Source organism: Hippocampus bargibanti, linkage group LG06 (assembly GCF_051943395.1).
Source record: "Hippocampus bargibanti isolate YZ-2025 linkage group LG06, ASM5194339v1, whole genome shotgun sequence".
Classification (NCBI taxonomy): Eukaryota; Metazoa; Chordata; class Actinopteri; order Syngnathiformes; family Syngnathidae; genus Hippocampus; species Hippocampus bargibanti.
In genome coordinates this window covers 12,827,917-12,843,219 of record NC_142739.1, presented here as the reverse complement: position 1 = coordinate 12,843,219, position 15,303 = coordinate 12,827,917, and the positions used below count along the sequence as shown (strand labels likewise).

Sequence of the window (15,303 nt, the reverse complement as noted above, 5' to 3'; positions counted from 1 at the left end):
AAAATTAATTGTATCACAGTCAATAGACAATTGGACAATAGGACAATAGACAATTGGACAATCAACCATTGGAGTCAAGATCACATGAATTCGCTTTGAATTATTTTATTCGGAAAGGAAAAAAATATCAATGGATTGCACTCTACCTTTAGGTTTTATTGTAATTCGACAAATTGATGATATAACTCACTTGTACTCTTTGATATTCGCCTAGCATGATTCTGACTTGATCTTTGTTTCACTGTTGGTGCTTTCTACTCTCCATTAAGTGCTTTGTTACAGTTTCAGCTGTTGTTAAAGTGCTGTATACATCAATATGTATTGTATTGTATTGCATTGGTGTATGTAGTTCAGCTTTAATTGGGTAAGACAATTAGCATCGCCTTATTTAGCTTTTGACAATACTTTTAACAAGTTGGCCATCATAAACTTCACATTACAGCACTCGATGGGCATCGTGTCATTTTACTAATTATTTATTATTCATCATATAGAGGATATCAGTCAAACAGTGACAGCACAGGACATGTCGAGATGACAGGAAAATGATACAAATATAATGAGAGGTGATGCTGGTTGTGGTATGTGTGTGGAGGCAATATGAAAACATAGAGTAGAGGTCTTTATGTTATTTTTATCGAGGTGAGGTCAAGGTGGGTTGATTCGAAGTATGAATGTGGAGTTGAACACCCCCTGTAGAAGTTGATTTCTAACATTTTGAAAATATTGACAAACCAGATAAGGCATATGGTTTTTTTTTAAATAAACGTGCCATTGGAGATCCATTTTGTGTTCTATTGCACCGAGGACCATTCATTTTTTTGGCAGTGTTCATTTGCTTGATTCCTGCAAAGGGAAAAAAACTGTCGAAGAAACTCCTTTTTGTCCCTTACAGGGAGCTGCCTTTTGTTTCAAGTTTATTTCATACGATCTTGTGTGATTCCCATTATTTTCCTCAATTGGAAATCCTGGATCATTTCCAAGTGGGTGGATCAGTACTGTCTTGTATAACGCCTGTCTTTCTTAGCAATGCATCAGCATTTGTCTCACAACATCCATCTACTTTCATGGCAAAAGCTTTAAAAAGGTTCAATGAAAGCCTTGCGGTAATCCTTTGAGGTTTACAAAGGCATTGACTCCTGTTGTAAATTCCACTAGGACATCACCCCCGGAGGTTTCATTGCTGCATTTATCGCGGCCATTCATATTCATGATACAGTGTTGCTCCCATTCTATTGCACCTGAGTTCTGGTTTGCTGCTTTATCGCATGCAGGCCCTGCAGGGAGGAAGCAGCTGAGGTGAGACACTCTGGCGGCCGTGTGCGGAAATAAATGGCTAAATCACGGAACAGGAGGGACATATTCATTTCACGTGGTCAGAGCGGACGCTGTGCTGGTAAAGTATTTCATGTGTGCACATGGGGGGCCTTGTCTCCCCTTTTAGGTGTCCAGGCGACGTTTTCTCTTGCATTTATGTGCATACACGAAGTACATAGTGTGCCCAGTGGTGATGAAGAGCACAGAAATGAGAACTAGGATACCAAAGTGCTGTGGCTGTGGAGCAGAGATGACCATTATGAAGTGGAGCAGGTCCATCAGGTAATTCATAGAGCTCTGGACGCCATTGACAACACCTCGCTCGGACTCAGAGATGTTCTCCTGCAATAGCTGGGTGACTGTCAGGTCAAAGGACCACAAACCTGCAAGTCATGTGACAGCAAGTTTCAAAACACTTACCCGGGTAGCAATTGGTTTGTAATTTTGACTGTGTACGTCATATTGACCGCTTGCTCAAGATATCCAAAATTATATTCAAATATTTTTCACTCTCTTGTGTAGCCAGTACCTCATCAAAACTGCTGTTTTGATTGACAGTGTCAGAATAGGTCGTTTGCTGTGGTACTGCTATTGGCTACACACGAGAGTGAAAAAATGTTATCTCTCATTATAATTTAGTACACATTTACTAATAGCATCTTGTGAGATAATGCTCCTCTCACAGTGCCAATTTAAGTGGATCCAGTTTTAGTATTTGTGTTGGTATTATTATAGTGTGCAATTAGTGGTTGTTTTGCCACTTTAGTATGAAAAATGAAATCCAAATCACTATGCACCCCAAATGCATTTTTGATCTGAATTTAAAGTTTTTACTATTTTTTCGATGAAAAGGTTTCTTCAGCCGTCACCTGTACTTCTTTGAAGGTGTCGGACGTTTCGCTTCTTATCCAAGATGCTTTTTCAGCAAACTAAATTCTTACTGGTAGTTTAGGCCCTATATATACATCTCTACTGTCAAGACATGGCAGTGCCGGACACCGCTATGGTAGGTCCCTGCTCTCAGGTTGGGGGAGCAGAGGACTACATCCTGCGGCTCCATTGATTGTTCCTATTGTCGTGACTGACGACTGGCCTGATTGCCCCACTTGCTCCGGTATCACCTCATCAGCATTACTAATCCTATGATCCCTAAGTAGGCTGTTGTACGAACGATCCAAATTGAACCTCACGCCACCATATCGGTTTAGTGAAGGATTTAGCTGTTTTAGCGAAAATCACTTCCTTTACTCCCCTTTCAAACAATCTATGTTCTTTCGCTAAGATTTTAACTTCTTTGTCATCAAATGAGTGGTTGCTAGCTTTTAGGTGCATATGTACTGACGATTGAGGCACACTAGTAATATTCCTGCGATGTTGATGAAGTCTTTTTTTTTGAGAATTTGTTTAGTCTCCCCAATGTATTGCTCTTTACAATTTTTATTCTTACAATGTATCGAATAAACTACATTACTTTGTTTTTCATTTTGCAGCCTATCTTTTGGATACACTAATTTTTGCCTTAAAGTGTTTATCGGTTTGAAATAAGTAGGAATTTTGTGTAGTTTTTCAGAAACTCCTGCCATGTAAGGTACTGCTACTCCTCTCCTTTTGTATCTTCCGAATTTTTGGTTTCATTCCCTATTCTTTCTTTCTGACATTTGTTAAATGACCACCGAGGGTACCCACAGTTTGTGAGTGCTCTCCTGATATGTTTTGATTCCTTTTCTCTACCTTCGACGCGTGTTGGTATTAGTTTAGCCTTATGCTGGAGGGTTCTGATCACTCCTAGTTTGTGTTGTAGAGGGTGGTTAGAATCGAAAAGTAAGTATTGGTCAGTGTGCGTAGCCTTCCTAAAGTCTTCTGTTTTTAGCGCTCTGTCCTGAGAGCAGGGACCTATCATAGCAGTGTCCGGCACCGCCATGTCTGGACAGTAGGGATATATATATATATATATATATATATATATATATATATATATATATATATATATATATATATATATATATATATATATATATATATATATATATATATATATATATATATATACAGGGCTGATACTACCAGTAAGACTTTAGTTTGCTGAAGAAGCATCTTGGAGAAGAAGCGAAACATCCGACACCTTCAAAGAAGTACAGATGACGGCTGAAGAAACCTTTTCATCGATGGACCACTCCTGTACGACTGAGAGCTTACACAGACGTTTACTATTTTTTGCACATGAGGCTTTTGAGATATTCTCATTTTATGTTTCAATGTTTTACCAATCAAAACTTGCGCAACATGGATTTTCCCGGTTCGCCTCCACTCACCGATGCGTGCAGTGATGACCCCCGAGAACAGTAGGATAATGGAGATATAAGATTCTGGCGCACTACCGGAGGGCACGTTGTCAAAAAGCACAGTGTTGTTGGTCCAGTGGATGGAGGAACGGTCAGGGAGGAGTGGTTGATTGCTTCCCTCAATCAAAGGAGACGTGTGTTTTTTTCTTTGGTTCGCCAAGCCGCCAATCTCCGAGGAAGAGTTTGAGGTCAAGTAGGGCACGAGCAAGCTAAGATCCATGGGGCTTCCGGGGGCAAAGACGGAGCCCACACACAGGAGCAAGCAGCCCAGGTGGAGGCAGCTGGAGATGATGCCCGTGTTGATCAGACCATACGTCTTCCTCAGTCTCGTAAACATGACGGTGCCCATCATCCCAGCGATGGCCGATACGGCCATCAGCACACTGAGGAAGAAGCCGCTTATGCCTTGAGTGTAAGCGTAGCCGGTGGTGATGCAATCAAAGCCCAGTACGGTCGTGTAGAGGAATGCCAAGCCCATTCCCGCCAGGAAAACCGGCTGTTGATAGTAGGACCTCCATCCGTCGTTGCAGGTGCTCACCAGCCAGCAAAACCTCCGCAAGCACAGTGGGAGATAGGTCATTTCTTTTCGGTGATTGCTGTGATCTTCTGCCATAGGCTGAGCGACTTGACCTTCACCTGATGACAAATAATATATCAGTTAGACAATATGTGTCAAATGGATTTGCACGATAAAAATGTACAAATGAGTCTTTTTTTATTTCACATACAAGACCAGTTCACAAAGATCAGGAAAAAAAATCTTAATCTGTAACATAATTTCATGACCTGTCACTGTTGCACGACTCCTGGGGAACAATTTGGAACTCAAAGAATCAGTAGTTACTTTTCTATAATAATAATAATACATTTTATTCGAAATGAAAAAAAGATTTAAAAAATAGATGGATGGATGGATGGATGGATGGATGGATGGATGGATGGATGGATGGATGGATGGATGGATGGGTAGGTGGGTAGGTAGGTTGGTAGGTAGGTTAGTAGGGTGGTAGGTTGGTTGATTGATTGCAGTCATTTCAGGGTTTTTTTCTCCACAATTTATCATATAAACAGCATCCTCCTGATTAGACTTGCCATTCTGGGAGGATTCATCGAGAGTGTATTTGAAGTGAAGCCACACCATCATACCTTGCGATCCACGTCTGATCATCCCTTGCAGATTGGCCAGGTCCACCTCGGCTGTTGATGGTTTGACAGAAAGAGCGGGCACGATGCGGTACACCCGCGACAAGAAGAAAAACTCTACAATGAGAGACACGAGGTTCCATCCCAAGATGAATCCACACCCAACTACATTGGAGGCCAATGTCATAACCTGTCCCACGGCGAGCGGGGCCAGGATGTTCGTCACCTGATCTATCCGCCTCATGGTGGCATTCATTCCTTTTTTGAGGATCAGGGAGGTTTAGATTGATGCATTTGTGTGACCGCTGTGAACATGCGCAAGAGTCGTCTTACCGGCCAGGTGGCCGCGATTGTAGCCGGTGATGACTATGATCCAGTCCCGCTGGATGGCAATGGTCAGCGCGGTACTTGCCAGGTTTGCCACATCTGCCAGGACGATCACCACCGTATAACAAACCACCTTGTGTAGGTTTTGCGATGCGACATGTTATTACGGAAGCACAGACGGATTGCAGCCACAAGCTCACAGCACAGAGGGAAACCACAGCAGTAATAATCGGCGTCATTGTTCTGTTATTGAATGTGAGTGAATTAAAATCGTGTCATTCTGTCGGGTATACTCACGGTAAGCCAGCCATCCCAGATCTGCTCAATCGTTTGCTTATAGGAGAAGACCAACATGAGGACAATGCTACATACTGTCACTGAGACATTCTGGATGAATAGAGACGCATGTGCAACTGAAGAAAAGAAAAACAAAAGGAAAGAGAAAGAAAAGGACAAAGGGGGTTGATATTTTCAGATACGAAAGCTAACTTAAACCAGATGTCGGTAACTGTGAACCGTGTGCCTCGCTGCTTTTGAGTGTAGAAATCAAATCAGGAGATGATTCACACTTTTGACGCCGAAAGGCGAATGCAATTTACCACATGGCGGGATGGCAAAGCAGCACACGGCCCAGCCTCAAGATTGAGATGCAGTGATTTATCACCCTCTCGGCTGATGCACAGTAACGCATGCAAAATAATTTCAGGTGGGTGTGAAATTGCTGCCGAGTACCTTTATTCCTGGGATTGCGATCAACCCAGTCTCCGATCAAAGCTCCCAGTAGGAGCACCGAGCCAGCCACCACTAAGCCGAAGACTGCAGTCAGCAGCAAGTTACGTCCGTACAGCTCAATCAGGAACACAGAGATGGCAAAGTGCCACATTCGGTCACCCTGATTAGCACACCATGAACATTGTTATGTTTTTTTTAGCCGTCATAGCTTGAGATAGCTCAAAATAGAATGTGTATGAATGGTAACTCAAAAATAATATCCTGTGCATTGGCTAGGCTAGGGTATGGTTTGCGTTACCAACTCATTCATCCATAACTTCCATCGTAGTTTCTAATCTTGGTGGACTAGCAAGGGTGACAAGGGTCCTATTTTAAAGAATGGGCACATGTCTATACTCTGCATCAAAACTGGAGTGTCTTCATTATCATCCTGGCGCAAGTATTGTTGTCACGCCATGCTACTCCTCGTGGACTGAAGGTGGACATTTTTTTTACACACCCCTGGTGCATCTGACAATTTGTTGACATAAAGTCAGTGGTGAGCCATCACACCTAGGCCTGCTTTGTCTGAATCAATCGACCCTTAATAACGGTTTTGTGACTACACAACATTGACTGCAGCTACAGCTGCAACTGCGACGCATATAAAAAGTGTGCTGTCATTTACTACAAGTCCACCTGAGGGTACCGTTAGCCAGGAAATAGGCCTTGGTGCCACCAACTCAAAATCTAATTGGTTAAAGCAACAGTTTGATCAAAACTTATTTTATGCTACAGAGCCTGCAGAACTGATTGCGAAGGTGTCCAGGAAGATGTCTGACCCTGGCAACAAATGATGGCTGAAATGTGATTGGTGAAATCCTTAACAACGAAAACACACATCTGGAAGCAGCACAACAGAGGAAAAGCAATGTAAGGAAGCCGAAAGACAACTAAGAATTATTTAATCAAAGTTCACGGATAAAATATAATTGACATCAGTTTTAGGCCGCCAGAAAAGGCCTTGCGGGCCCTGATGGTCATCACTGCATAAAGTACTGTAGAATAGAACTTTGACTAGGTGTGTCATAATCAGGTTTTGTATCATGGTTTTGTTGGATTTGGTCTAGGCACATGCAGACAGATTCTGTCTTATGCTTTGTGTGTGTGTGTGTGTGTGTGTGTGTGTGTGTGTGTGTGTGTGTGTGTGTGTGTGTGTGTGTGTGTGTGTGTGTGTGTGTGTGTGTGTGTGTGTGTGTGTGTGTGTGTGTGTGTGTGTGTGTGTGTGTGCGTGTGTGTGTGTGTGTGTGTGTGTGTGTGTGTGTGTGTGTGTGTGTGTGTGTGTGTGTGTGTGTGTGTGTGTGTGAGTGAGTATGTGTGCACATACAAGAGATGATTCTTACCCACATTGACAATGCTCCACTAACATAGATGAGGAACTTGGGACCCTTGAGGTAGATAAGCGCTGAACCTCATAAAAAATGCATACAAATTGAATGGAGGTACTTTATAGAAGACTTTACTTTCTTTGAGTTTTGCCACTGTATTCCGTTTGTCTTCAAAGATGAGCTCACCTGGTCTGCTCCTGGCTTTTTTTACTCTGGCAATCCTGATGTCGTCAGGCTCGAACTCCACCACAACCCGTCCACGTTGGGAGGACTCAGCTCGCTGCGACATTGCCTGTGGAAGATGGTAAACATGTTAACTCTTTTGTTGAGGTCTCTGAGCTTCATATCAGCTGTATCGTACTGTGGCTCTCGTGTGTTTCACAATCTCAACAAGCCCTCACAATAGCTCCTGTGCATTGCATTGAGAAGCAGGGAACAAAATTATGTTTGCTGATATGTACAATGCAGCCTTTAGCTCTGCAAAACGCAAAGATAGGCAAGTCACCTTGTTTTCCGTCTTAAACTTGATCCTTGCTGCTGTTTATTGATGTAGGTTGTGCCATGTATCCTATATTGGGATGCTTGTGTTTCCTGAGAGCTGCAATTCAAGCTGTAGCAGTCCGAAAAGCTTAATAGCATCCCACTGCTCAAGTGCACCATTGTATGAAAGTGCCAGAAAAGCAGAACCGGCAATGGGACAACAGAGGATGCCAGCATATTCCATAGCACGTGACTGGTCGTGAGGACAATGTCAACGTCCGCCCACTTCACAAAAAGGACATCTGTGTGGTTGGTCCGGCTCAAAAGAGTACACATGCATGCTCCACACGTACAGAGATGTGTAGATACGCACTCACACTTGTACTTTAGGTCCAAACACTTGTCTCTTTATATCATGTACTGTATTTTGAGGTGTATAAGGTGCACCCAAAAGCCTTCATTTTGTTCAAAAAATGACCCGTCGCCTTATAAGCCGGTGTGCCTTATATGTGAAGTAATATTGAGCCCCAACAGGTCTTGCAACTACTGTGAGCCGCCATCAACTTCATTTCACCCCTCTGTAGAAGAAGTAGTGCATAATCCCAGCCTCTACTGAAGAGCGTTATAATGTGGTGTGCCTTATATTCATTTTAAACATTTATATATTTATATATTATATTTGGAAGACTTTTTTTCCATTTCATTTATGGAGCGCCTAATACAGGGGTCTGGAACCTTTTTGACGAAGAGAGCCATAAAAGTAAAATATTTAGAAATGTTTTTCAGTGAGAGCCACACGCACGCGAGCGCACACACACAAACGCAAACACGCACGCAGGCGCGGGGACTTTTTAACAAAATGGCAGAATGTATTATTTAAAATAACTGTGATAGTACTCACCGTTAACATGAATGGTGTTCCGTTCCTTGTGATTGGTAAAAATCCAGGCCTGCACACGGCTTATAAGCTTCCACAGTTCTTCTTCTTTTCCTTTCGGCTTTTCCCTTCAGGGGTCGCCACAGCGAATCAACGTCCTCCATCTATCCTGGTTTTGTGCATTCTCTTCTCTCACACCAGCTACATTCATGTCCTCTTTGACCACATCCATAAACCTCCTCTTCGGTCTTCCTCTCGGTCTCCTGCCTGGCAGTTCAAGATTCAGCATCCTTCTCCCGATATATTCGTTCTCTCTCCTCTGGACATGTCCAAAACATCTCAGTCTGGCCTCTCTGACTTTCTCTGCAAAGCCTCTAATATGAGTTGTCCCTGTAATGTACTCATTCCTGATCCTATCCAACCTGGTCACTCCCAAAGAAAACCTCAACATCTTCAGCTCTGCTACCTCCAGCTCTGCTTCCTGTCTTTTCTTCAGTGGCACTGTCTCCAGTCCAAACATCATGGCTGGTCTCACCACTGTTTTATACAATTTTCCTTTCATCCGAGCTGAAACCCTTCTATCACACATCACACCTGACATTTTTCTCCAGCCGCTCCAGCCTGCCAGGACTCGCTTCTTCACCTCTTTTCCAGACTCTCCAGTGCTCTGGACAGTTGACCCCAAGTACTTAAAATCATCCACCTTCTTTATCTCTTCTCCCTGTAGCATCACTCTTGCACTTTGATCCCTCTCATTCACACACATATATTCCGTCTTGCTGCGACTGATCTTCATTCCTCTCCTTTCCAGGGCATATCTCCACACCTCTAGTTTCTCCGCCACCTGTTCCCTGTTCTCGCTACAGATCACAATGTCATCTGCAAACATCATGGTCCAAGGAGATTCTTGCCTAACATCGTCTGTCAGCCTGTCCATTCCCATAGTAAATAAGAAGGGGCTCAGGAGAAGGGGCTCAGGAGTCCCCCCTCCACCTTGAATTCCTCAGTCACATCGACAATACACGTCACAACTGTCTTACAGTCATGATATATGTCTTGCACCGCTCTGACATACTTTTCTGTCACTCCAGAATTCCTCATGCAATACCACAGCTCTTCTATGGACACCCTGTCGTACACTTTCTCCAGATCTACAAAGACACAATGCAATTCCTTCTGACCTTCTCTGTACTTCTCTATCAGCATTCTTAAAGCAAACACTACATCTGTTGTACTCTTTCTTTTGGCATGAAGCTATACTGCTGCTCACAAATGTTCACTTCTGCTCTTAGTCTAGCTTCAACTACTCTTTCCCAAAGTTTCATTGTATGGCTCATCAACTTTATTCCTCTGTAGTTAGTACAACTCTGCACATCTCCTTTGTTCTTAAAAATGGGCACGAGTACACTTTGTCTCCATTCTTCAAGCATCTGTTCGCCATCTAATATCTTGTTGAATAACCCAGTCAGGAACACCACCGCCACCTCTCCAAGACACTTCCATTCCTCGATTGGTAAATCATCAGGCCCCAGTGCCTTTCCCCCCTTCATCATCTTCAGCGCCCTCCTCACTTCATCCTTGCTAATGTTTGCTACGTCTTGGTCCACAACATGGTCCACAACAGTCACGTCTTCTACTCTTTGTTCCTTCTCATTTTCCTCATTCATCAATTCTTCAAAGTACTCTTTCCATCTTGCCATCACACTACTGGCACCTGTTAATACATTGCCATATCTATCCTTAATCACCCGAACCAGCTGCAGGTCCTTACCATCTTTGTCTCTCTGTCTCGCCAGCCTGTAAATATCAGTCTCACCTTCCTTGCTGTCCAGCCGAGCATACAAGTCATCATAGGCCTCTTGTTTGGCCTTTGCCACCTTTACTTTAACCGTGCGCTGCATGTCCTTGTACTGCTGTCTACTCTCGTCCGTCCTCTCAGTGTCCCACTTCTTCTTTGCTAACCTCTTTCTCTGTATACACTCCTGCACCTCCCCATTCCACCACCAAGTCTCCTTATCTACCTTTCTACCACTCTATACACCAAGTACTTTCCGACCTGTGTCTCTGATTATGTTCGCTGTAGTTTGCCAGTCATCTGGAAGGACCTCTTGCCCACCCAGTGCTCGTCTTACCTCCTTCCTAAATGTCATGCAACACTCTTCCTTTTTCAACTTCCACCATTTTGTCCTCACTTCAGCCTTTGGGTTTTTCAGCTTCCTCACTGCCAGCGTCATCCTACACCCACCAACCTATGCTGTCTGGCTACACTCTCACCAACCACTACTTTGCAATCACTGATTTCCTTTAGATGGCGCCGTTAACACAAAATGTAGTCTACCTGTCTACTTCTGCCTCCACTATTGTAGGTCACCCTTTGTTACTGTCTCTTCAGAAAGAAAGTATTCACAATAGCCATTTCCATTCTCTTAGCAAAGTCAACCACCATCTGTCCTTCAGCGTTCCTCATCTGGAGTCCAAACCTGCCCATCACCTCATCTTCTTTGTTTCCTGCCCCAACATGTCAATTGAAGTCTCCACCAATGACAACCCTCTCACTTCTCGAGAGGTTCTGTATGACTTCATCAAAGTCCAACCAAAATGTCTCTTTCTCCGCCAGCTCACATCCTACTTGTGGGGCATACCCACAAGCAACATTGAACATCACGCCTTCAATTTCTAGCTTCAAACTCATCATTCTATCTGATACTCTTTTTACTTCTAAGACATTCCCAACAAACTCCTTTTTTAAGATAACACCAACTCCATTTCTCTTTTTGACTTCACCATGATAGAACAACTTAAACCCTGACCCTAAGCTTCTAGCCTTGCTCCCTTTCCACCTGGTCTCCTGTACACACAGTATGTCTACCTTCCTTCTCTGCACCATGGCAACCAGCTCTCTACCTTTACCTGTCATTGTTCCTACATTCAAAGTTCCTACTCTTAGTTCTATACTGTTAGGGTAATTCGCCATACAAACATCTCTAAACATCGCTCTGTAGTCTTTGTTTACATTTTGAACTTCTTCATACGTCATATCTTGCCTTCCTTTACATGATGTCGCATTTTCATTACGTCACATCTTGTCGCGTCATTACTATGCGCCGCATAAATACTCCTGCAGCCCGTTTGTCTCTCTCTCTCTCTCTCCATGCTCGCTCCTCCGTCCACACCGCAATGCCCGTGCTCTCCCAATTAAATCAACTTTCTGTTCAAGACCTGGCTCCCTGATGATTTAACCATCGATCTCCATCTACACCCGTCAAAGCAATGAACCAAGGGCGAACGATAAAAAATAACCCAACATATACTCTTGGCGTTCCAGTGACGTGTGGTGAGGTTCATGGCTGGTGAGGCACTGACGTCATCACAGTCAGATTTACAAACTCTACGAACTCTACAGAGTAGCTTATTCACAATTTGATTGGCAACAGTTCACGTGTTTCGTTTAAAATGTCATGTCAGCATTCTTTATATAAACTAGCATAGAAAAAAGAATTTTAAAAAACCCTATTATCGTGTTACCTTTACGTATAAATGAAGTCCATGCGCCACTCCTTCTGAAGAAAGGCATCGATACCTTATTTGTAGAAGCCTTCCTTATCTTTCTTCAGTTTTAAAAGTCTCTCTATTTCTTTCAATTTAGATATGTAATCCTCCATTCTGAAAATAAGGCCAAGCAACACGAAAAAAATGACTGGATAACTGCACTTAACTTGCTAACTGTTTACTGCAGCTTGCTTGCTCTCACTAATTGTATTATTTTGCAGACGAGGAGGTGCACGACTCTCTGTAATCACCAGCGCCCCCTGTCATGAGGCAGGAGAAGTGTGTGCCTCACCTAAGGACACAGTTTTAATAAAAATAAAATAAATTAAACACTGTAGTACCGTGTTTATAATGTACAGTGACTGTACATTATATACACCAGCGAAAGTGTCAAAATTTAGTTCATTTACTAAAAGTTTTTGAACACTTTAATAGCGATATGCAGAGGGACAGCAATGCCGTCTCACTGCAGAGCAAGCCAGCACAGTTAGCATAGTCATTGCGCAATCCATGGTGAGGCTCAGCCGGTTCCTGCCTCACCGCTCGTCTAATGTAACGGTAAATGTGAAAATTTAAATTTATTTATTTATTTATTTTTTAAATTTTGAAAAAAAAATCCAAAAATGGTGAAGTTAAATGGAAAAGAACTTTAAAGTACAAATCACTAAATAAATATAACTGTTTAATTTGTTTTTTCATTTGATAGTTCATGCTGACAGGTGAGGCACAGCCTCACCTGCCTCCACTGACTGCACGTCATTGTGGCGTTCCATTTCTCTCTTCTCCTCCGGGCACAACTCCCTCCTCTCCTTCTTCGACCAACAGTAGTCCATTTTCCACTGGCACCCTGAAGGTCAACAGTACCAATGGCGGCCGTTGTTAATCCGGGCCTCGACCGCACCGGTATGGGATTCAGAGGTTTGATTCTCATATTTGTTTTGGCATTTTTTTTTTACGTTGGATACCCTTTCTGACACAACCCTCTGTATTTATCTGGGCCTGCGACCGGCACAACAAGACACTGGCTTGTGCCCCCTTGTGGCTACATTCATAAGCTTCCACACTTGCTATCTGCAATATCTTCTCGCAGAAGTACATTTATGCTAACATTAACATGAGGTTTGTTAAAATGTCACTGACATTCGACAGTTTCATCGATGGTATTGTTTCATTGCAAATTAGAATCAGAACCTTTTCTCTCCTCAAAGGCGAATGCTCCGGTGCATTCAAGCTGAAGTGCACTCGTTGGGCTCATTTAAAGGGGCGTTTACCTGTTTCAACATGACGACCAGTATCATCCAATCAAAAAGGCACTTTCGGCCAACCTAGGTCAGTGTCATCCAATCAAAATTGCGCTTTCCGCCAACTGCAGCCCCAACAGGAAACGAACGGCGAAAAAAACGAGAATATGTATTTAGTTTTATCGGCGAGCCATATGCAATCATCAAAATCATCAAAAGAGCCATATATGGCTCGCGAGCCATAGGTTCCCGAACCTTGGCCTCATACTTCAGTGTGGATGGAAGTTTGAAAATACACCATTTATTGGGGGTGAGCTTTATACACCGGAAAACATGGTACTATGTTGAGTGAGTACGGTACTATGTTGATATGAGTGGCTGCTGTGGCATTCACAACAATTGTATTGACAGTGCCTTTTATATATTACAACATAGATTTGAATTTGTTTGATATGTTTGATTGACATGTTTTCAAACATGCCGTCATTATTAGCATTTATTTCTTAAATAGAGCTGAATTTAATTATAGCCAGTCGTTCATTTTTAATGCAGTGTCTTCCACAGATATAAAAATCCGGATGGCTCAGGTGCTTTTATCATTCCTATATGTTGAATGTGTGTGGATGAAAATGATTGATAACGCTACCTGTCACACATGCATCTTTTTTTGGAAGCTTAACAAAAGTAAACGGTGAAAAAGAAACTGTCAAAAATTCCTTGGGACTATGATTCGGGTAAACGGTGCTGCTGTGGTTGGTGGGAACATTGTGTAGCTTTATAATTCATCTGAGTTACAGTAAAGTCTCGTTATATCGATATTCAAGGGAGTCCGAAAAAATATCGATATAACCGGGACTATCGATATATCCGACCCTGTTTGCATGTAATTTTCTCTGTGCGTGCATAGAAATAGTATCGATATAACCGGGACTATCGATATATCCGATATCGATATAACGAGACTTTACTGTATATGCAAAATAGAAAGTAAATATGAGATTACGTGTTTTCAATGACTTCTATGAAACTGATGTCGGCACAGTTCTTTAAGCGTCTGAAACTTAAGTAATTCACTGGTGGGCTTTAGATGTTTTCTTTCTTTTGCATCAGAGTTGCATTACTTTACATTCATGTATTTAATTAATTCTTAAGAGGCTGTCCTGAGCCTTCATTTATTATTCAGGTAAATTGTTAATTTACATCACAAGAAGACATACAGTAGAATTAAGTGAGTAATCTCTGCAGGACCCAGGGCCTTAGATGATTCCGTCTCAGGACGTTTCTTACAATAATGAATACAGTGTTGTGACCTTTAAATTAAAAATGATATAATGCATCGCTTTCTAATGACACAAACCGTAGCTTTGTGCAATATAGCGTCACATTATTGCATGTGTATTTTAAAGGTCATTCTATCCTTTACTTTGACACTTATTAAATTATAATTATGGGGAAATCCCTGAAAGAAATGTACACATTTTTAAAAAAATGCAATCATAAAACTTTAAACATAGGCGGACCAAAGTGTACGTACATGCATCACATACTTTGAATTCAGTGACAGAGCCTTCAGATGCTCTGCCCCCAAACTTTGGAACTCGCTTCCTCCCAACATTCATAACATCGATTCTCTTCCCACCTTCAAGTCCCATCTCAAAACCCACCTATTTAAAATTGCATTTTCTGTGCAGCTCTCTCTCCTGTTTCTATTTATAATTGTATTTTATTTATTGCATTCTATTCGTGATTGTATTTATTTATTATAGTACCTATGCTTGTCTGTGACGGTAAAGTGTCCTTGAGAGCTTTGAAGGGTGCTTAAAATGTAATGTATTATTATTATTATTATTATTATTATTATTATTATTATTATTATTATTATTATTATTATTATTATTATTAATTCAAAACACATTTCAATGCCAAAA

The 15,303-nt window shown here is 42.1% G+C and overlaps 1 protein-coding gene across 1 annotated transcript; it reads right to left on the bottom strand.

Annotated features, from left to right (window-relative positions):
- Positions 1–1,008: 1,008 nt before the first annotated feature.
- On the bottom strand, positions 1,009–7,517 carry LOC148896533 (ferroportin). Its single transcript, XM_088998538.1, has 8 exons — positions 7,415–7,517; positions 7,244–7,311; positions 5,862–6,021; positions 5,427–5,542; positions 5,136–5,262; positions 4,806–5,060; positions 3,630–4,295; positions 1,009–1,700 (listed from the first exon to the last, which is right to left on the bottom strand). Exons 1-8 carry the CDS (start codon positions 7,515–7,517, stop codon positions 1,441–1,443), a joined length of 1,755 nt encoding a protein of 584 aa, XP_088854664.1. The 3' UTR covers positions 1,009–1,440.
- Positions 7,518–15,303: the final 7,786 nt, after the last annotated feature.